Consider the following 21,846-nt stretch of genomic DNA (forward strand, 5'->3'; position numbering starts at 1 on the left):
CCGCGGCTGCTGCTATGGCGCACATCACCATTAACCAGTACCTGCAGCAGGTGGGTTTCGCTTGGTGTCCTTGTCTACTAGCCACGGGGTGAGTCCTAGAACCGAGTCGGACAGTGCCTGGTGTCCTGCAGCTGGCCTCGAGGCGAGGAGGGTCTGCTACGTGCACTGAGCATCCTGCCTTGCTCAGAAGTTGCAGGTGCTTCCCGGTGGGACAGAGGAGGATTCGAGGTGGAGGTAGCAAGATCGGGGTCACTTGTGGAAACGGTTGTCTGTGTAGCACTGTCTGCACGAAGCACTTTGTGTCTTTAGGCAGCGGCGTCCATCAAGGCTTTGCTCACAGCCTGCCAATGGCACAGGCAAACAGTGTTGCATCTGGGCGGAGGGTTGTGTTTGCGTTTTCGACACAAACCTAGGGCAGAGGGCCTGTTAGGATGTTGAAGGTGTGAATCCCACTAGGCAACACACCTGGTGCATTGGACAGCCAGATGGGAAAGTCTGATGAACGTTCTAACTGGTTATACTGCTGCACATGGCCGTTTATGAATCTTGGATTTGCACTTAGCCCTATTGTCAAGACCCCCTTTTTCTGTCCCAAACACCTCAGTTTGTTTACTATAGTACGAGAAGTAGTACTTGCGTGTTTCTTAAGTAGTGGCACTATTTATTGTTGGTGCTGTGTGTCCATGTATATTCACTTTGATTCCATCCCAAGGCCCTCCTTAAAGAGCTCTCGATAGGTGGCCAACCCAAGTCTTCTCAGCTCAGAAGCATCAGTTGAAACAGGCTCAGATTCTGGCTCTGCATTGCACATATTTAATACTTAGCAAGATGCTGTTTCTGGAGATCATGCTGGTACTCCAGTGACCTCATTGCTGGCTAAGAGACCAGTCTTTATTTCAACAAATTGGCAACAGCCTGCCTGTTGACAAATTGTCTCTCTTTCCCCTGATTCCTACGTTAATTTCCCAATAGCTGTTGGGATAGGGTTGGTTGAATTTTGCCATCCTTGCAGATAAATAAGGTAGCCTGTTACTCTTTTGTGGTTGCTTGGGCCAGGAATAAAAGTTTTTCTCTCCTATCACAGGGAATGGTATGGCATCAGTACGCTTGTGCTGGTTCCTGGGTATCCAAGTCCCATAGTGGTGATGTGATGGCCTGCAAGGAGTTCCTGCCTGTGTTTCAGAGAGGAAAACATGGAGTTTGAGTAATCTATCCCTTACAGCAAGGAGTGAGGTCTACTTTTCTCCAAGGTCAAACAACAAGGAAACTTTACCCCTTTCCCAAGGTTAACAGCTATAAAGCACCTCTAATTCAGAACCCACAGCCAAAGAACATCATAGACATCATAGCCTTAAGAACAAGGGCATTCCCTGTAAGCACCATACATTTAGTAGCCTGAAAACTTTGACACTGACGCACTCTTCATTTTTCACTCTTCTGCAAATTTTCTTAGGGTTTTTTGAGTCCAGCAATCATGTTGCACATTGCATGTATTCTTGTTGTGGATCATGTGAGGCTGTGAGCTTCCTGTCCTCCAGTCCCCTTTGTAGGGGTGGCTTACCCTCAGGAGAGCCCTTTCCCAAACCAGGCACTGTATCAGTTGGCCAGGCTATGACTTCCTCTTTTCCTTTATATTGGTTCTCTTTTTATGTGGACTGAAACACGAGGGTCTTATGCATCTGGGCTGGGGCTCTCATTCATTGAGCCACATCCCAGTCTGCTCTCTGTGTCTCTGCTACTTGTATTTTAGGTTAAGGAGTAGTTTCTGTGGTGTAGAGATGGCTCGGAGGCTAAGGTTATTGCTGATCTTGCTGAGGACCTGGGGTTAGTTCCCAGCACCCACATGGCAGCTCATAAAATAAAATAAAGTAGCCAATTTTTGTTTGTTGGCTTGCTTTTTAAGACTGGCTCTCTTTATGTAGTCCTGGCTCTCCTGGAACTCAGTAGATTAGGCTGACCTTGAACTCAGAGATCTGCCTGCCTCTGTTTCCCAGTGCTGGAATAATAGCATGTGCCACCAACACTCAGCTAAAATGAATAATAAAAAGTAAATATTAAAAAATAATTTCCTTTATACTCTTTCTTTAAAAACAATTATGGATATGTAGGTAGGTAGGTAAGGAAGTAGGTAGGTAGGTAGGTAGGTAGATATTTGAGACAGGGTCTCTGTACATAATCCTGACTGTCCTGGAACTCACTGTGTAGACCCAGCCTCCTTGAGCATACAGAGATGTAGATCTGCCTCCCTCTGCTTCCCAGGCGCTGAGATTAAAGGCATGAGCTGTCGTACACATTATGGATTATTTTTTAAAGGAACAAATCTTTTTTTTTTAAAGATTTATTTATTTATTATATATAGCTGTCTTCAGACACTCCAGAAGAGGGCATCAGACCTCATTATAGATGGTTGTGAGCCACCATTTGGTTGCTGGGATTTGAACTCAGGACCTCTGGAAGAGCAGTCAGTGCTCTTAGCCGCTGAGCCATCTCTCCAGCCCATGGATTATTTTTAATACCTAGTGATACTTTATCACCACTGTTACTCTTTGAAAGCTCAAAGTTCCTGAAAGCTGCCTCAGTTGGTTTCTATGGCTTCTGAACCTGGCCCTGTCCTTCCTTGAGCCTTTTTAGGGCCACATGATTTTTAAGCTCACCCAAGCCTCCCCTGATGCAGCTCTGGCATCAGCCCTTTCTCCAAGGAGCTTTGCTGTCAGTGAGGAATGGAACTTGTAAACAAGCCTGGTACCAGGTATGTTTGCTGTGGGATTTCTAGAGAGAAAGGATGTGTTCAGTTTTAAGGAACTGTGAGGTTTAAGAGCAGGCAGTACCCCGTGGACTGACAGGACCTGAGAAGACCTAGGGTAGTTGGGAGAGATGTCCTCTGGGGTACCTGAAGCACACTCTCTCCTGATGTGCAGGCCCATTGTGCACAGGTGCCGCTTGGGATATAAATCCATGGTCCAAATGGTGTCTCACCTAAAAGGATGCAGCTTCTGTGTTAGCGTGGCTGGCTGCCAGGGATGAGGTATCTATGGAGTGAGCAGACACTTAAAAAGAGTACTGGGGACTAAACCCAGGAACTTGCACCTGCTAGGACCATGGGGCTTCATCCTCAGCCCCACCCCCACCCACGCTACTGTTTTAAGATTTATTCTTTTTTTTTTTTTTTTTTTTTTTTTAAGCTTTGCTTATTAGGGCCTGTCACCACCCTTATTCTTACCCACTCCTAAGTTCCTTATGTTGTTATCGAGGCAGGACTCTGACAGGACTTTCTTAGAGAGTCCAGGCTTGTGCGTGATGTCCGCTGAGTTGTGCCAGTTGCTAGCTAAGTTGTACTTTAGGCTTTAGGCACAATTAGGTGATTATGGATGTACAGACCTATGGTGTTAGGGTTACTTCCCCCTGCCACCTCCAAGGTCACTGACAAGGGAAGGTACTTGGGAGTGCACAGTTGCAGGTGCTGCTCCCTGCTTTGTGGGACTCTGGCTTACCTGTTCGCTCACCCTCGGCAGATCCCATGTTGAAATGACGTCGTTTCCTGGGTAGCTTTACATTTCAATTCTCCTGGCCTCTTTCACAGAGGAAGAAGCTGCTCCTGCAGCGTGCGGTTCATTGCTCAGGTCCCGTGAGAACAGATCGTGTCTACCTGCTCAAGTTTCCCCTTCCCTTTTTCAGGTATATGAAGCCATTGACACCAGAGATGGAGCGTCCTGTGCAGAGCTGGTGTCCTTCAAGCACCCTCATGTCGCGAACCCACGGCTCCAGGTAGGCAGTAGATACACCCATGGTGTCTAAAGAAAATGGAGAGGGGTGAGAGAATGCTGGCTCTCAGTCTGCAGATAGGAAGGGCTATTCACAGGCATCTTGAGAGAACTGTGGGACAGTCAGTTTTCTACAGATATTTAAAGTTCGAATATAAGTAAACTAATATTGCCACTCTCATTTGAAAATTTCTAAGTTTCTTGAAGCGAGCCTAGCTCACTTGGTCCCGGCACCCCTATGTGAGAGTGCTGTACTGGCTGCTGTTCAGCTGGGATGACAGGCGTGTGTGACCAAGTAGGCCTGTCTCTGGACAGTAATCCACTGACCTTTCATCTGATAGCGTCATGCTCATAGTCAGCATATGCGACAGGTTTTTCAGGAGGAGCTACAGAATGGTGATTTCTTTTCTTTTGAAGTTTAATTTTAAAATTACACATATTCATTTGTTTTTGTGTGTATGTATTTGGGCATGCATGTGCCATGGTGTGTGTGTGTGTGTGTGTGTGTGTGTGTGTGTGTGTGTGAAGATGAAGGTCAGGGGACAACTTATGGGAGTTGGTTCTCTTCTTCCCATGTGTGGGTTCTGGGAATTGAACTAAAGCCACCAAGCATGGCAGCAAGCCCCTTCACCTGCTGCGTCATCTCCCTAGCTTGGAACGGTGATTTTCTAGTCTCAGCATTCTCCCTTCCCTCCTTTGTGAGTAGGTGTGCGGGTCTGTATTACGATGGTGAGTTCTCGCTGACTTCCTTTTCTATTAATTCACTTTGTACTAGTTTACTTTTAGGAAAACAACTGGTAGATAGGAATGCATTTATACATGCGTAATTCATACATACACTGAGATTGATTTCTGTGGATGGTGTGCCTATGGAGGCTGAGAAGGCCCTTGTGTGACCTGCCATCTTCAGCTGGAGCCCCAGGGAAGCCAGCGCTGCAGGTAGACCCAGGCCTGCCTGAGATGCGATAGTGTCTCAGCTCAGACGGCTGTCAGGAGCCACAAGGCCGTGTTCTCTTTTTTCCTGTTGAGCCCCTGAACTGGTTGGTGGGTACTCACTCTGCTAGGCAAGGGTGTCTCTTTCACACAGTCACCAGTTCCAGACACCCTGAAGTCACACTCATCCTAGGTGCTCTAATGCCAGTCAGATGACAACATGTAAAATTCATCCTCAAAGGTGTACTCAACTCATCTAGTCTTCACCACGGAAGGAAGGGAAAGTTAGAAATTACTATTGACCCTCAGCCCAGGACACTTGTTCCTCGTAGGAAGCTGTGCAGTGACCCCTCACATGACATGTGAATTTATTTATTGACTTTATTTATGGAAGGAGCTCTACACCTTGTTTATTAAACCATAGGAGTTGCTTATGTGTTTCTTGACTGACTAGCTTTAAGTACTAGAATATGTGTGAGAGCCTATGAGACGGAGGGTTGAGTAAAAGTCTTACTGAGCAAGCCTGGACTTCTGTGTGCCATGGCATATGTGGGCCTACACACACACACACACACACACACACACACCCCAAATAAAATATGTATGAATGTGCCTAGCATCTTTTCTGGCCTGCAGCAAACATCTGAACTGGATTCTTGGGCTTCTTGTTTCCTTGAAATACAGATATTGGTGGAGCAATGAGCTTCCCTTTAGAAGTGCCAGAGTGAACTATTTATTTCTTTGGGCTGTGAGGTTCTGAGCATGCTCATCTGAAGCTCTTTGTGTACATGGATGTCTTTCATGCCCCTAACTTTCTTTTGCTCCTTTCTCCCTGTGGATTAGATGGCCTCTCCAGAAGAGAAATGCCAGCAAGTTTTGGAGCCCCCTTATGACGAAATGTTTGCGGCTCATTTAAGGTAATCTTCTGACAGTAGGAAGACAAACATATGACAGCTGCATGCATGTAACACACAGCTGCATGCATGTAACACAACACTTGTTCACTCTGACTCTATCAGGCGTCATTGTTTGCAGCAGTGATAATTAACTTGGAAAAATGGACAAATGTGTCATGTGCGTCTGTGTCACCCTGGTATTTCTCCTGTCCTCCTGTGCTTGTAGGAACTGAGGTCTTGCTCTTCCTGTGGCATAATGTGGTTTTAATATCTGCTTTGTGGGGAAGAAAGAGAAGACCCTGAGCGAAGCAAAACAAACCATTGCTTCTTGTTATTTACACGTCGCTGCTTTCACTCCCTGTGTCAGGCAGTTCAGACAGAACTACGTATCCTAAGCCATGTGCACAGGACCATGCCTGCCTGCGTCCTGTTGTATTTCAGAGTGAGCCGGGCCAGGCCTTGAAAGGGTTGGGGATGCCGCTGTTGTTTCTGGCAGGAAGAGGCAGCCCTGTGTTTCTAGCTGTGTGCTCTCTGCCGTGAGGTTCCAGAGTGGTGACGAGTCGGCTCTGGCTGCAACAGGAACCTAGACAGTGAGTGTCTTTGGAGGCTCACTGACAGTGAGGGCCATGCTTGTCTGCAGTCCCTCTGCTCAGAGCTGCTGAAGGATTTCCATTCTAGCATTCAGCAGAGTAGTGTTGAACCTGTGGGCTTCACCGTCCGTCAGCCACTTTCAGTCAGTGGCCCTGGTGTTTCCTACATCTGCGGTTCCCTCAAGCAAGCGCAGGAAGAGGTTGGGCCGGGGTGTGAGAGAACTGCACTCTGGGTGGCATCCGGGTGCAGTGCGTAAGATGCTCTTCAGGCTCTCATGTCTTTTCCAGGTGTACCTACGCTGTGGGGAATCACGACTTCATAGAGGCGTACAAATGCCAGACAGTGATAGTCCAATATCCTTTACCACTTGTGTTATCGAGGCTCACAGGCTGCAAACATTGGACCAGCTCTTCAAACCTTCAGCTACAAAAGAACTAGTCTCTTGGATTCCTATATTTAGGCTGACACCATAATGGATTTTATTTATTTATGCTATCCAGGGTTACATGAGGCTGCTTTCATGCCAATGTATTTACTCTGAGGACAGTCCCTCCCATACCCCTCTACCCCATCCTTTCTTTCCTTTCTCCAACCCTCCCATTAGTCCCCTGAGCTCTGCAGACAGCTCCTCTTTCCTTAATGTCATCGATAGATACATGGAGGGTGAGAAGAACATAGTTTGTGTTTGCGTGTGGTGCATGTACATAAATGCGTGGGTGCCTGAGCCTCTGTGCACACACACAGGTCAGAAACAAAAAAAGGATGTCTTTCCTCTGTCTTGAGGCAGGATCTCTCACCGAACTACAAGTTTACTATTCTGAGTAAACTAGCTGGCCAGCAAGCTTCTAGGATCTCCTTGTCTCCGCCTCCCAGCACTGGGGTGTCGGACACACATGAATTTCCAGATGTTACAGACACACACAGCCATTTCCAGATGTTCATTTAGGTATTGAGGTATTAAGTAGGGTCTCATGCTTACACCAGAAGCACTCTTACCACAGAGCCATCCCTAGCTCCAAGAATAAGGTTTTGTTTGTTTGTTTTGCTTATAGACTAGCTATAAATGGCCTTTGAACTCTACCAGCTTCTGCCTCTCAAATTGTGAGATTAAAGGCCTGCACTATCATGCCCAGCCAAAAATAATGTTTTGATAATACTGTTATGTATGAAGATGCCATAGTGAAACCCGTTATTTTGCATACTAGCCTAAAGACGTAATTAAGAAAAGACTGTTTTGCAAGTGTGCTCGGAGGAACTGGTTAAGTCATAGTGCCCATAACCCAGCCTGAATGGAGAGGAGTGGGCTCACATACGTAAGTCACCCTCATTCCGTGACCCGAGAGCATGCTAAGTATTGGTAGAGCTCTAGATTTTAGGTAGAGCTAAAATTTAAACCTAAATAAAATTTAGGTTTGAAAGCTTCTGTGTTTAAATACAGCAAGAAGAGAATGCTACTATTCAAGTCTCCCTACAATGTAGGACTTACTAGTGTTGGTAAAACAAACCTTATAGTAGAGATTCTTGACCACTTAAATGTTGCTTATAATCAATGGATTTAGAGAAACCAAGTACAAATGTAAAAGAGAAAAATCTCATGACAGGATGGGGACATAGCTGAGTTGGTAACGAACTTGCCCCATAAATATAAGGACTTGAGTTGGAACCCCAGCACCCACAAAAGAGGCAGGCGTGGTGGTGGTGTGTGCTTATAATCCCACCACTGGGCAAGTGGAGACGGGTTCATGGCTAGTCTAATTGATGAGCTTCAGATCCCAGTGACAGACTGTATCTCAGAAAAGGAGGTGAATGGCCTAAGGAATGACACACACATGCACACACAGGCCTGTGTACGCACACACACACACGCGCGCGCACACGCACGCACACACACACACACACACACACACACACACACACACACACACAGTATCTTTCTTTTTAACTGGGGGATAGGGTCTCACTATGGAGGCTGGCCTGGAACTTTCCTCTCCCAAGTGCTAGGATTAAAGGTGTGCCCCATGCCCATCTGTATGAAGTGAATGCATTGAGTCTACTTGGCTGCTGACATGTGGATATCGTGGTGTGTTTTCTAGCTTCAAAATTTTACAGAGTCATCTAAAGAGCACACTTTGCCCTTAGTCTACTTTTACTAAGAGTCGTATTTCTTAAATTCTGTGCGACGCCTTCCTTAACACAGCACATCATTCCTTCGGGCTTTCCAGGCTCACAAAGAAGAAAACTGGTAAGCATAAGCAGGAGCGGCTGGAGATGGTGCTGTCAGTGTGGGCTCGGGTTAGACTGACATGGACAAGTCGGTAGTAAGCGCTCCCTCAGGGTTTCTTATCACCAGACTGCCCTGACCCGCCAGCTCCCAAGTGATGACAGACTTATTTGTGAAAGCTCAGGGCATAACTTAGGCTGTTTCCTAACCAGCTCTAATTAACCTGTTTACTCGTGCTCCGCCACATGGCCGTCAGTCAGTCACCTCTCCTCAGTACCACCAAACTCTGGGAAGTCCAGCCTGTCCCTTCCTGCCTCACTGTAGGCCTTCAGCTCTTTATTGAACCATTCAGAGGGCAGATGAGGAGGATGCTTACAAAACACTGAGGCAATGCTTCATAAAAACAACAGTGCCAGAGCCCTGCCCTCTGCTCTGCTGGGACAGAAGTCAGCATTTGAGAAATACAGAGGCAGCCTTACACAGTGCATAGGAAATGGCCTCTGCTATGAGAAGGGTTATAAATACCTTGTCTCCCCCATGTTTGCCAGTTTTTAACTTTGTGTTTTAGACAATGGGTGAAGGCCACTATAGGTCTTTTGTATTATCTTAAGCATTTTTTTTTCTTCAGTGCTGGTACTACCCAGGTCCTTGAATGTGTTGGGCAAGCACTCTGCCACTCCCTAGACTTTTTAACGAGTTTTCTGAGACAGGGTCTCAGAAGCCCTGGCTAGCCTCAAACTCAGTGTATCAAGATGGCCTTGAACTTGCTTCCATTGCTTTAACACTGAAACTGCAGGCGTGTGCGGCCACCCAGTTCACACCGAGCTGGGGATCAGGCCCAGGCCTTGTGCATCAGCTCCCTGACTGAGCTACATCCTTAGCTTCCAGTTTTTGAGGGGCAAGAGTTTGAGGCAGGATCTCTGTAGTTTGGACAAGCCTGGAAGTTTTCATTCTGCTCCGACTTCCCAATGCTGTGATTACATGTGTGTTCTTTCATGTTTGATATTCATATTCTCCCTCTCCTTCGACTTCTCCCTCTCCCTCTCCCTCTCCCTCTCCCTCTCCCTCTCCCTCTCCCTCTCCCTCTCCCTCTCCCTCGCCCTCGCCCTCTCCCATCCTCCCCAGACAGGGTTTCTCTATGTAGCCCTGGCTGTCTTGGAACTTGTTCTATAGACCAGGCTGGCATCAAACCCAGAGACCCACCATCCTCTGCTTCCCGAGTGCTGGGATTACAGGCGTGCACCACCAGCAGCCAGCTGTACTGTTTCCTTCCCGAGTGAAGACTTAGCTTCTCCATAACTGAGAGCTCAGTGCTAGCAGCAGTTGCACACACACGGCTCCTGCTCAGAGCCTCAGTGTTTTCAAAATGGAGCTGTTTGCTGGTGGTGGAGACTTCGGGAAGGACACAGTTTTGGGAGCTCCCAGATAGACTAGGATCCAGTTCTCTAAGCAGGGTTGGGATAGTGGTATGGAGTAAGAATTAAGTATTTGGCCAGGAAGTCTGTCTGTGTGATGCATGCAGGATGAGGCGCAGCCACCTGAGCGGGGAGGCGTGGACCTGGTTCTGGGTAGTGTCTGGGTGTGGTGGAGGGATGCTGGCCTTCGAGCTCCTGAGATGTGTTTGCTTCTCGTCCTCAGGGCTCTGCCTGTCATGTACGCAGTAGCACTTGACCTCCGCGTGTTTGCCAATAATGTAAGTTCAGGCCCTGCCCCTGTTGCCTTGAGTTAAACATGTTGGGTGACTGCCTCCTGCTCAGTTTCCAGTCTTGAGGGATGAGTAGGTGGGAGGTATCTGGTGTGAGGAGGGAAGACCGGGCAGCAGCTTGGCCGTTTTGTCCCCTGTTCATGTGGACACACTGTGGTGCTGAGTGGACTGATGTGGAGCAGGTTTGCTCCTCCCTTTCTTCTGAGCTGTGGCCTGCACTCAGGTGGTAGCTAAGGGGGCACAGATCCTGGACTTTACAGTCAGCCTCCCTCAGGGGGCAGCAGGCATCAGCTCTGGAGCCAGAAGCATCTACTGGGGCTCAGACCCTTCATGGTCTGTTGGTGATTTCTGGTTCAAGACCAGCGCTCTGTTCTTCTCACAAGGCAGTTGCAGACCTGGGACTGTTAGGCTCACATAGCTCTGTGACAAGGACCAGGCTTCCTGTTGGCTCTGTGAGAGCCTGGTTAGGACAACAGAAATGCCATAGGCAGGGATGAGACCTGTGATACAGGGTAACTGCCCCGCTCAGCAGCACTGTCCGTCAGACTGTCTGCTCCAGTGTTCCACAATAAGTCTGCAGCAGCAAATAGCAAGGCCTCGGCCCCAACCCACTTGCCAGCAAAGAGGTGGTGACTATGCTCTCCCAGTAACACACGAGGCCAGCAGAGAGCCACTGAAATGGCACATGCACAAGGCCTGTACCCCAGAAGCCGCCGACCCTGAAGAGACTTCCAGCAGACTCCACAGCAGTCGTTGGATGAACCAATGCGGGTTTCAAGGCAGCCGTCACAGTAGTGCTTCAGTGGCAATGAGGGGCAAACAAGTGAGAGAGAGCACTGAGGTTCCCAGCAAAGAGCTAGAAGATGCACAGAACCAAGGGGACTCAGACTGGAGCAGCTGAGGAGCAGTAGGGGCTAGAGAGGCCGCTCAGTGGGTATGGACACTGGCTTCCCTTACAGAGGACTGGGTTTGATGTTCAGCACCCATACGGCTCCTCACAACAGTCTTACTCCAGTCCTGGGGCATCTAATGCCCTCTTCTGCCTCCATGGGTACCAGATGCACACACGGTGCACAGACAGACATGGGTACCAGATGCACACACGGTGCATAGACAGACATGGGTACCAGATGCACACAGTGCACAGACAGACATGGGTACCAGATGCACACACGGTGCACAGACAGACATGGGTACCAGATGCACACGGTGCACAGACAGACATGGGTATCAGATGCACACACAGTGCACAGACATACATGCAGGCAAAACACTCAGACACATAAAGCAAAAACAATCTTTTGGTGCTTGATTTAAACAGACAAGAAGGGAATGGCATTACCTGTGTCTCAGACTCTTGACCTAATTCTGTTTAACAGAGACCATCTGGGTCTTGCTGACCTGCATTCATTCCATTGTAATGTGCTATTTGTTCTTGACATAACCAAAGCCCCAGAAATGTGTGTGTGTGTGTGTGTGTGTGTGTGTGTGTGTGTGCACTCACGTGCTTAAGGAGGAAGAGGCAGCCTCAGATGTCACGGTCTTGTGACAGGGTCTCATCAGCCTGGAACTTGCCTACTAGGCCAGGCTGGTTGGCTGGGATTACAGGCACTGCACCAGGTGTTGTGTTGTTGTTTAAACTGTTGCTCTGGGAATCTAACAAGGACCTGTGCTTGTAAGGCAGCCGTTTCACTGCCTGAGCTGCCCCCCAGGCCCTGAAGCATGTCTTAAAGGGTGGTACATTGTGGCTCCCATGGCTGCATAGCTAGGGACCCCCTGCCTGGGCTCAGCCCTGCCTACATTGAGCCGGGCCCTCCCACATCAGTGACTACTTAAGAAAGTACCTCAGAGACAGGACTACAGGTACACATGGAGACATCTTCTCAATAAAGATTCCCTCTTCCCAGCCAGGACTAGGTTTGGGTCAGGTTGACAAAAACCAACCAGGTCAACTGGGGCTGGTGTCAGCTTGACTTGAGGACAGATATGGGAAAATATACATACTTCCCAGTTCTTAAAAGTTGTCTGAGAAGGGCTGTAGAGATAAAGCTCACTGGTTAGCACTGGCTGCTGCTCAGATGTGTGCACTGTGGAGACTTTAGTTTGCCTCTGTTTGCTTTAAAAAGTAAATCGATTTGTATCGCTAGGCAGATCAGCAGTTGGTAAAGAAGGGGAAGAGCAAAGTTGGAGACATGCTGGAAAAGGCCGCCGAGCTGCTGATGAGCTGCTTCCGAGTCTGCGCCAGTGACACGTGAGTGAGGTCTGCGGGCTCTGTCTGTCTGTCCGTCTGTGCCAGTGACACGTGAGTGAGGTCTGCGGGCTCTGTCCGTCTGTCCGTCTGCGCCAGTGACACGTGAGTGAGGTCTGCGGGCTCTGTCCGTCTGTCCGTCTGTGCCAGTGACACGTGAGTGAGGTCTGCGGGCTCTGTCCGTCTGTGCCAGTGACACGTGAGTGAGGTCTGCGGGCTCTGTCTGTCTGTCCGTCTGTGCCAGTGACATGTGAGTGAGGTCTGCGGGCTCTGTCCGTCTGTCCGTCTGCGCCAGTGACACATGAGTGAGGTCTGCGGGCTCTGTCTGTTCGTCTGTGCCAGTGACACGTGAGTGAGGTCTGCAGGCTCTGTCTATCTGCGCCAGTGACACGTGAGTGAGGTCTGCGGGCTCTGTCTGTCTGTCCGTCTGTGCCAGTGACACGTGAGTGAGGTCTGCAGGCTCTGTCTGTCTGCGCCAGTGACACGTGAGTGAGGTCTGCGGGCTCTGTCCGTCTGCGCCAGTGACACGTAAGTGAGGTCTGCGGGCTCTGTCCGTCTGTTCGTCTGCGCCAGTGACACGTGAGTGAGGTCTGCGGGCTCTGTCCGTCTGTCTGTCCGTCTGCGCCAGTGACACGTGAGTGAGGTCTGCGGGCTCTGTCTGTCTGTCCGTCTGTGCCAGGGACACGTGAGTGAGGTCTGCGGGCTCTGTCCGTCTGTCTGTGCCAGTGACACGTGAGTGAGGTCTGCGGGCTCTGTCCTTCTGTCTGTCTGTGCCGGTGACACATGAGTGAGGTCTGTGGGCTCTGTCTGTTTGTCTGTGCCAATGACATGTGAGTAAGGTCTGCGAGCTCTGTCTGTAAAGGGAATAAGAAAAGGCTGCGTGCACACCGTGTCAGAGCGTGTGTTGGTCTGTCCCTGAAGAGCTCTCCCTGGACTCTGTCCTTGGTGCTGTCCACACCTTCTTCCTGACACTTCCTCTGTCTTCCCTTTTGAAGTCCCTGCTAGGTGCACGCAGCCTGGTTCTCTCTCCCTGTCAGTGCTCTGGGCAGGGCCCTTGTCTGGCTCCACGGTTCTGACAGTCAGGCCCCCTCACCCCGGGGGTACACTGAGCTTCTCTTGTCACTGACTTAAGCACTGCTGCTCTGTCTAATGAGGTTTTAGTCTCCTGTGGACAGTTCATTGAGTGGTTGGTTTATTAGATTCTTTTGTTCTTTTGTTTTTGTGTTTGCAAGACAGGGTTTCTCTGTGTGCTTGTCTGACTTATTTTACTTTTTAGTATTTAATTTTTCATATCCTCTTGATCATGCTCCCTCTTTAATTTTGTGTAATTTGTCTTAGCTGGTTTGCAGCATAGCTGGTTGGATTTTTTTCTTAACTAAACCTTTGTCCATCTTTTCCTAAAACTCCATCTCCACCAATGTGCTATATAATCGTGTTACTTCATTAGGAGTTTACAGGAAGTGCGCATGCACAGGTGTTAAGGTGAGCATGGTCTTGCTTTACTACCCTTGCTCTGAGCTGTCTCAAGGCTTTTCTTCCCTGTATTCCAAATTGACTGGTTTGTGTTGATGTTTGGTTTTTGTGTTTGGAGACCTTGGCTGTCTTTCAGCTCTGTCCTCCACCTTTCTTCATGTCCTTCCATGATTAGAGGTCTCGGCTGTTTCCTCACCTCTCAGCACCAGTCTTACCTGACTGTCCTTCTGTAGGTGAAGGTCTCAGCCATCTTCAGGCTCTCACTGCCCAGCCCACAGTGGATGGAGTTTCCGCCCATAAGCTCCCACTGTGCCTTGCACTTAGCACTGTCACGGGTGGATGCTGACCACTAGAGATGGATTAGACCACTGAGGAGGGCTCCTGCTCTCTGACCATCCAATTCCTGCCACAGTAGCTTGATACCTGTTTATTGAGTGGACAGTTGGAGGTTCATGGTTCTCCGCAGCATGACCTCCTTGACCTTTGACTGTCGGTGGTTTCTCAGATTAGTTTGCAAAAAAACCCAAGCACAGTAAAAATACCTGTGTATCACAGGACACCACCACAAGTTGAAACAGCCATATTTAAAAACATTTGACATAGCATGCCTGATAAAGGTCTAGTATGGGCTGTGAAATGAACTGTTAGAACTGAACAAGAAGGGACAAACCCTGTTTAAATGAACGTTTGCCTCTTTGGTTTTTGTTTTTTTTAAGACAGGATTTCCCTGTGTAGCTCCAGCTGTCCTGGAACTTACTTTATAGACTGGGCTGGCCTTGAACTCACAAAGATCCGACTGCCTCTGAGTGCTGGGATTAAAGGTGCATTCTACATGCCCAGCTGTAATGACTATATATTTGGAAAATCTAAAGAAGAAGAAGAGGAGGGGGTGGGGAGAGGAGGAGGAAGAGGACGGAAGGAAGGAAGGAAGGAAGGAAGGAAGGAAGGAAGGAAGGAAGGAAAGAAAAGAAAAAAAAAAAAAACAGGTGGCTAGTGACAGGCCCTAGCCAGCTCTAAATCAGCAGTCACCATGGACCACAGTGAGCTTCCTCCTGTGCCCGTTACAGGGGCTGGGATCACAGAGTAGGAAGTGCACACTGCAGGTGGGCTGGGTGGTCAGCTGCATGGCTGGGTGTGTGACTGTTTCTCAGAACGTTAGCCTGACGTTGACATGTGCCACCGTAGCCAGATGCTGCCCAGAAGGCAGGCAGACTGAGCAGTCTCCTGGGCAGTGCAGGGATGATGAGTCCAGGGATGATGTTCTGTGTAGCTCCTCAGTCATATACCACGACTTTCCAGAAGGGCTCCACAGTCTCCTGGGTGGATGATAGTGTGGACATGTTGTTGTGGATGCCCTCAGCATCCTTGATGGGGCTGAGCAAGTTGGTGGTGCAGGAGGCATTGCTAACAAAGCTGCGAGAGTTGTCCTACTTGTCATGGCGCACACCCATTGCAGTCATGGGCTCGTCAGCACAGGTACACAGGATAACGCTTTGTCCCTACTATTAAGTGGGCTCTACAGCGTAGTGGGCCCCAGCACCTCCTCATTTGGTGCTGTCTGGATCTCACTCCCATTGATGGCAGGTTTCCTGTTCTTAATTAACCTGACCGTGCCATGGAACTTGCTGTGGATAGAGTCCTGCTGGGACATGCAGACCTTGAGGTCATTGAGGGGTCATTGATGGCAGCAATATCCACACCAGTGCCAGCGCTGAAGGCAGCTCTGGTGACCAGGTACCTGCTGCAGCTAAACCCTTCACTCCCGCCTTCGCCATTGTGTGTCGGAGAAGAGCTGGCGTGCGGGAGGACACAGCTGTCTCTGGGACGGCGAGGAGCAGAAAGCTGCTCTTTCCTTTTTGACTTTACCTATTAGAACCTTTTCTTTGGTGACTGGCGTGAGCTGTGGGGCTTTCTCTCACAGTAGTAATGTGTCCTGGTGGTTTATTTTGTAATTGATCACTTTTGTTTGTTCTTCTTGTAGCCGCGCTGGCATAGAGGACTCTAAGAAGTGGGGGATGCTGTTCCTGGTGAACCAACTATTTAAAATCTACTTCAAGGTTTGCTTTGCATGACTTTCATAAAGTCTTGTTTTCTGTCTGCCTAGATAAATTCTTGCTTTAGTGTGCCTTCTGGCATGCATTAGGAAGGGATCCTAACCTCATCTACATTAATAATCCTAATTGCTGGTAGTCAGTTCGTGCCTCCCAAGAGCAAGGCTCTGTTTTAAATGCAAGGCCCAGAGCTCAATGGAGAAAGCCTGCACAACCTTCTTCAGAACAGGGCCTGTCCTGTGCCACAAAAGCAAATCAGAGCTGAAGGTTCCTGAAGACCCGATTTAGGATAGCTCATGGGATGCAGCTACTTCAGACACAGGCCTGAGCACTGAGTGACCAGCCCCGTGGGGATGGGAGTGCTGAGCGTTTAGTAAGTGGTCCTTGAAACAGAGCTGGCCTTGAGTGTGTGTGCCCACTCTTTGGAGCCTTTCGTCCTGTCCTGTGTTGTAAAAAGAACTTTATGAAATTAGGGGGATATGTAGACATGTGGCTGGACAAAGGAATTGAGTTTTGCTTCATAAAGACAAGTGGGCAAGGGGCAGCTTGTCCCACTTGATGAAGACTCTGCCTTTTACTTCGTGGGACATTTAGTTTGTCCGTGTCGGTGTGCGCCTTGAGTGCAGGCTTTTCCTCAGACCTTGGCTCTAGCTCCCCTCACAGAGTCCAGGCTTCTCGATTGAGTGTTGTCTGTTCTACATAGTTTTTTATTTTTTACGGAAATGTTGATGTCCTTGAAATTCATGTTACAAAAGTAAAACAGACGTTCATGTCTGTCCTTCCATCTGCCTGTTTTGTTGATATTGCTTATGAATATTTTAAATGGCTTCTTCATTGTAGATCAACAAACTCCATTTGTGTAAACCTCTTATCAGAGCCATCGACAGCTCGAATCTGAAAGATGACTATAGCACGGCACAGAGGGTCACATACAAGTACTATGTGGGGCGCAAGGCCATGTTTGACAGTGACTTCAAGCAAGGTATGTTGATAGCTCTGTTCCAGTGCTCTAGGTAAGGCGTGCGTTCTGCCTTACTGACTGACGGGGTGGTCTCAGTGAGTGTAGTGACTGTGTTTTATTAAGGTGAGCTGTATGTGTAAACCAAGTCCAAATTACAGAGGGAGAGGGGGAGGAGAGAGAGATGGGGGGAGAGAGGGGAGAGAGAGGAGAGAGAGCGAGCACTGCATGCATATCCACATGTAAATGTATGCCACATGTGTTGTGCATGTTCTCACAGAAGTCAGAAGAAGGTGTTCGATTCCCTGGAGCTGCAGTTACAGGTGGTTGTGAGCTGCCCATGTGGGTCTGGGAACTGAACTTGGGTCCTTTGGAAAAGCAGGAAGTACTTTGAGGACTGAGTCATCTGTCCGATGCCCTCTTTGCTTTGTTTTTTGAGACAGGGTCTCACTCTGTAGCAGACTGTCCTGGAATTTACTATGTAACCTAGACTAGCCTCAAATTCATGGGTATCCTCCTGCATCGGGCTCCAGAGTGTCCTGGGATTATAGGGATGAGGTACCACACCTAGATTTGTTGTATTTTTGAAATTTATTTTGTGAGGTGCATGTGTGTGTGTGTGTGTGTGTGTGTGTGTGTGTGTGTGTGTGTGTGTGTGGTGTGACTTTTGGTGTGTGTGTGCCGTGGCTTATCCATGGGAGACAGATGACAACTGTGGAACCCTTAGGTGGGTTCAAGACTTCCCTCAGCCCTTCAGGCCTCACAGCCAGCCCTGTTCTCAGCCATCTTGCTGGCTCCTATTCTTTTTTATGTATTTTTCCAAGTGCTTATATTTTTGACAGTAAAGTAATTATGCAAGTGAAAAGTGATACTTAGAAAATCTTACTCTATGTAGCATTCCTTCTCTTTTTTTTTTTCTCTTTTTCAGAGCTGGGGACCGAACTCAGGGCCTTGTGCTTGCTAGGCAAGTGCTCTACCACTGAGCTAAATCCCCAACCCCTTTCTATGTAGCATTCCTAAATGTATGTCAAAGCTGCCCAGCTATCCTGCAGAGTGCTCAGGGGTGGGGTGGCTGGGTCAGAGGGTAGTTCTGTTTTTTAAGACTGATTTACATAATGGCTGTATTGATTTTCACTCATACCAGCAGTGAGTAAGGGTTTTTTCCCACATCATCTCTCATATTTGTTGACAAATTTCTTTTTTAAAAAACCCTTTTTAAGATTCATTTTATTTTGAGTTAATTACATGGATGTGTATTGGGGTAGGTATTTGCACGCCTTATTCTAGGAGGCCAGAAGCTTCAGATCTCCTGCAACTGCAGTTACAGGCATTTGTGAGCTGCCAGGTGTAGGTGCTAGCACCTACGAACTGAACTCGGGCCCTTTGGAAGAGTAGGATGGGCTCTTAGCCATGCTGACTGTGGTGAGTTGCGGTATCAGAAGTAGTTCAGTGTCCATCACCCAATGCCCTGTTCTAAGATAGCCATGCACTCCTTCTCCAGGATGTAGCAGGGAGTCAGCCTCCGAGGGGCGGGTGCTTAGCCTCTGCTGTCTGCCCGAGGTTCTGTGAGAGCAAACAACTGCCCCTTCTGTGGAGAGAGCTTGAGCTTCAGGCTTGCATAGCGTCTTTTTCCTTTTCACCTGTGTTTTATAGATGATCCAGTTTTTACAGAAGGGATCTCCTTGATTATTGCCCGTTTCTCTTTTCCATCTTAAGCAGAACGCCTAAGTTAGGGACATTAGAGATGACATCACATTGGAGAGCTCAGTGATATTTTGGGAACCCTAATAATAGCCAGGTCGGTGTATTCACGCTGCTTCCCTGATGCAGCCAGGTGGGTGTATTCACACTGCCTCCCTGGTACAGCCAGGTCGGTGTATTCACACTGCCTCCCTGATACAGCCAGTGGGTGTATTCACACTGCTTCCCTGGTACAGCCAGGTCAGTGTATTCACACTGCCTCCCTGGTACAGCCAGGTCGGTGTATTCACACTGCCTCCCTGGTACAGCCAGGTCGGTGTATTCACACTGCCTCCCTGGTACAGCCAGGTCGGTGTATTCACACTGCTTCCCTGGTACAGCCAGGTCAGTGTATTCACACTGCCTCCTTGGTACAGCCAGGTCGGTGTATTCACACTGCTTCCCTGGTACAGCCAGGTCAGTGTATTCACGTTGCCACCCAGGACTTTCTTTCCCAGCTCTTTTAATGTACTTTAAACCTGAATGATCTTGAGCCATTGGGGTTGCTGAACTATCTGTGCTCTGAAAAAGAACTAGGCTTGTCCCTGAGTATTCTGTCTCAAGCTCTGGTTGGAAACCATCCATTTATCCATCCATCTACCCATCCATTTATCTTTCCTTATTTCCTTCCTTCCATCCTTTCTCTTTAAAAATTAATTTCTTGAGAATTTCATACAGTGTGTTTTCGGTATATACATTTCTCCCAACTCCTCCCACTTGCCCCCCACTCCTTACCCCTCTTTGCTTATAAAACCCTATTTATCTCAGAGCCTCCTCATCATTTGTCTCTCTGTTTTAGTTTCTGGGCCCTGAGGTCACAGAACCGTCACGCCTGGCTGTCAAGTTCATTCCCTCCCCTCCCTTCCTTCTGTCTGCCTTTTCTTTTCTTTAAAATGTATTTTTATTTTATTGAGTGTTGCCCACATATATGTAGGAATCACACTGTGTGTATGCAAGGTCCATCCAGGCCAGAAATGGTGTCTGATTCCTTGGAACAGAAGTTATGAATGATTGTGAGTCCCCCAATGTAGGTTTTGGAACCAAGCCTGAGTCCTCTGAGAGCTCTTAACAAAACAACACACAGAGACACATAACAGGTCAATGTTGCTGCCCATGTATGTTTTCTTGGGTTTGGGCTCCCCACCACAGTGTCCCCTAAAGGCCACAGTAGGAATGTGCTGACTGGAGTGATGCACCAGCTGTTGTCTTCCCTGACAGCCGCACCTCTGCGGGCTTCCTATGAGACAGTTTGGGGTGGGTGACACAGGCCTGCCCCAGTGGTGGTTACCTCCAGGTGTGAGGTGAGAGCTTCACTTTGGCAGAGCCACACTATTTGGGATCAGAGGTGGCTCTCAGTGCAGACTTCCTCAACGCCAGACTCTAGTCTGTGTGAGGGCACCTGTGCTTCCCAACATAGTTGTGGCCTAACAGTCCAGGAGAGACCTCCACAGCAGGTACAGGTCTGACCCCCAACACCGCTCTCCTCTGACCTTGAGGCTTTGCCCCTGAGGAAAGGCTTTCTGCTCTCAGCTGAACAGGTCTCAGTAGTGGGGTAACCTCTGAGATCCATGCTGGCTGTTACTGCACAGTCTGCCTGAGGGCATGGCCTTTGGCCAACTGAATATTTATTTTCTGTATTCTTAAATCTATTAGGTGTGGGCAGGACAGGCTTAGATTACAGGTTGCTAAGATCATGGTTAAGCGCGGTGGTTTTAAGTGACACTGTGTGCTGCCCACAGCCGGTTTTCTCACCTGAGTCCTGGCAGTGTTTTACAGATGTTGCATTTGTGTTTCCCAGATTTAACAGTAATCTGCTGATGTGCAGGTGACAGTAGCAAATTAGAATCTCAACAGGAATTAATATACATAGTTTCCTGTTAACTATGCCACCTCTGACCACCATGGCAAGCCAAGGACACCCAGGCAAATTCTTGTTGAATTTGGGGCTGTGGATTTTACATAAGAAAAGTCACCGTATGAAAATGAGGCAGGGTTGCTGCCAGAGTTTCCGGAGGGAAAGCTGCCTTTTGCACAAAGGCCATGGTGGTGGAACAGTCAGAGGGTAAGATGCGGGCTGTGCGCTCGGATCTCATGGGAGGGGTCCGCTCTCTGCAGCTGAGGAGTACCTGTCGTTTGCCTTTGAGCACTGCCATCGCTCCAGCCAGAAGAACAAGAGGATGATTCTGATCTACCTGCTGCCAGTGAAGATGCTGCTGGTGAGTGAGTGGGAGGAGCGGCCTTCGCAGCTCACTGTGGCTGTGGTGAGCTTGTGCTGAGACGTGCTGGGCCTGCGCACAGCACAGCAGAGCTTGCACATGTCTGCACGGCATGCCCACAGCTCCAAGGCCTTCCTGGGAGCTTTGTTGTAGTTACTTCTCCTGACGGAAGCTCTGGACTGCAACAGCCCTATAACAAGTGAAACCGCACACGTTACTTCTGTTTCTTAGAAGCTGAATTCAGGTCAGTGAGTTAACTAGAAGGGAAAAAGCACCATCCCAGCTGCCTGTGGGAATCTTAATCATAATAAATAAATATTTTTGAGACAGTCTTAAGTATCTCAGGTTGGCTTCAAACTTAATGTGACCTAGACTGTCCTTGAACTCTGATCCTGTGCCTCCACTTCCCAGCTGATGGGGTTGCAGGTACATCTCACCGTGAAGGTCAGTTGATACTTGACCAGGAAAGCCTCATGGGTAGATATACCAGTCAACTGGCACAGCGTCTGAGGAAGTGCTTCTTTTCACATCTGACACGCAGCTGGGGGAGGCCAGTAGTGCTGCATGTGGCTGAAACAGATAGTTCAGAGTAGTTTATACTAACGGGAAAGCAGTAAGGTCGCCACCTCCCACCCCCAGTCCTCCTCTGGGAGACATCCTCATCCCCAGCCCTGTGCTTACCCTGGCATTTCTTCAGTTGCCACTGCTCTCAGAGCATAAGTGACACTGCACATGGGATGGTCACTGCTGAGGTCATGCCAGCACATAAGTGACACTGCACATGGGAAGGTCACAGCTGAGGTCATGCCAGCACATAAGTGACACTGCACATGGGAAGGTCACGGCTGAGGTATAGCCCACTGAGTTGAAAAGCTGGTGGTGCCCAGGCTTCCTTATTTCTTGACCAGGGTTTCCGTTCTCCAGCACTGTCACATTGACGTTCTGTGTTTCTCTGTGTGGCTGTGCAGACCGCAGCACTCAGAGCTCAGAGGGTGACTGTCCCCCTTCCACTCTGCGGGGATTGAACTTGGGTCATCAGGCATGGTGGCAGGT

At 48.7% G+C, this 21,846-nt stretch overlaps 1 protein-coding gene and 1 long non-coding RNA gene across 3 annotated transcripts in view; one reads left to right on the top strand and one right to left on the bottom strand.

Annotated features, from left to right (window-relative positions):
- Positions 1-21,846, top strand: part of Pcid2 (PCI domain containing 2) — a 25,466-nt gene continuing 3,620 nt past the window's right edge. Inside the window, exons 1-10 of one of the 2 annotated variants that reach the window (NM_001169144.1) lie at positions 1-50; positions 3,676-3,765; positions 5,538-5,611; positions 6,469-6,534; positions 8,382-8,423; positions 10,041-10,095; positions 12,255-12,358; positions 15,810-15,885; positions 16,720-16,861; positions 20,693-20,793. In NM_001169144.1, the coding sequence (NP_001162615.1) occupies positions 15-50; positions 3,676-3,765; positions 5,538-5,611; positions 6,469-6,534; positions 8,382-8,423; positions 10,041-10,095; positions 12,255-12,358; positions 15,810-15,885; positions 16,720-16,861; positions 20,693-20,793 (786 nt within the window). In that variant the 5' untranslated portion in view covers positions 1-14. Of the gene's footprint in view, positions 51-3,675; positions 3,766-5,537; positions 5,612-6,468; positions 6,535-8,381; positions 8,424-10,040; positions 10,096-12,254; positions 12,359-12,958; positions 12,990-15,809; positions 15,886-16,719; positions 16,862-20,692; positions 20,794-21,846 lie in introns of those variants that run through there. The other variant, XM_063275578.1, reaches the window with a different exon arrangement.
- Positions 19,671-21,364, bottom strand: LOC134482531 (uncharacterized). Its single transcript, XR_010058758.1, has 2 exons — positions 21,231-21,364; positions 19,671-20,983 (listed from the first exon to the last, which is right to left on the bottom strand). It is a non-coding gene; the product is annotated as an uncharacterized LOC134482531 (long non-coding RNA).

This window comes from Rattus norvegicus, chromosome 16 (genome assembly GCF_036323735.1).
Source record: "Rattus norvegicus strain BN/NHsdMcwi chromosome 16, GRCr8, whole genome shotgun sequence".
Taxonomy (NCBI): domain Eukaryota; kingdom Metazoa; phylum Chordata; class Mammalia; order Rodentia; family Muridae; genus Rattus; species Rattus norvegicus.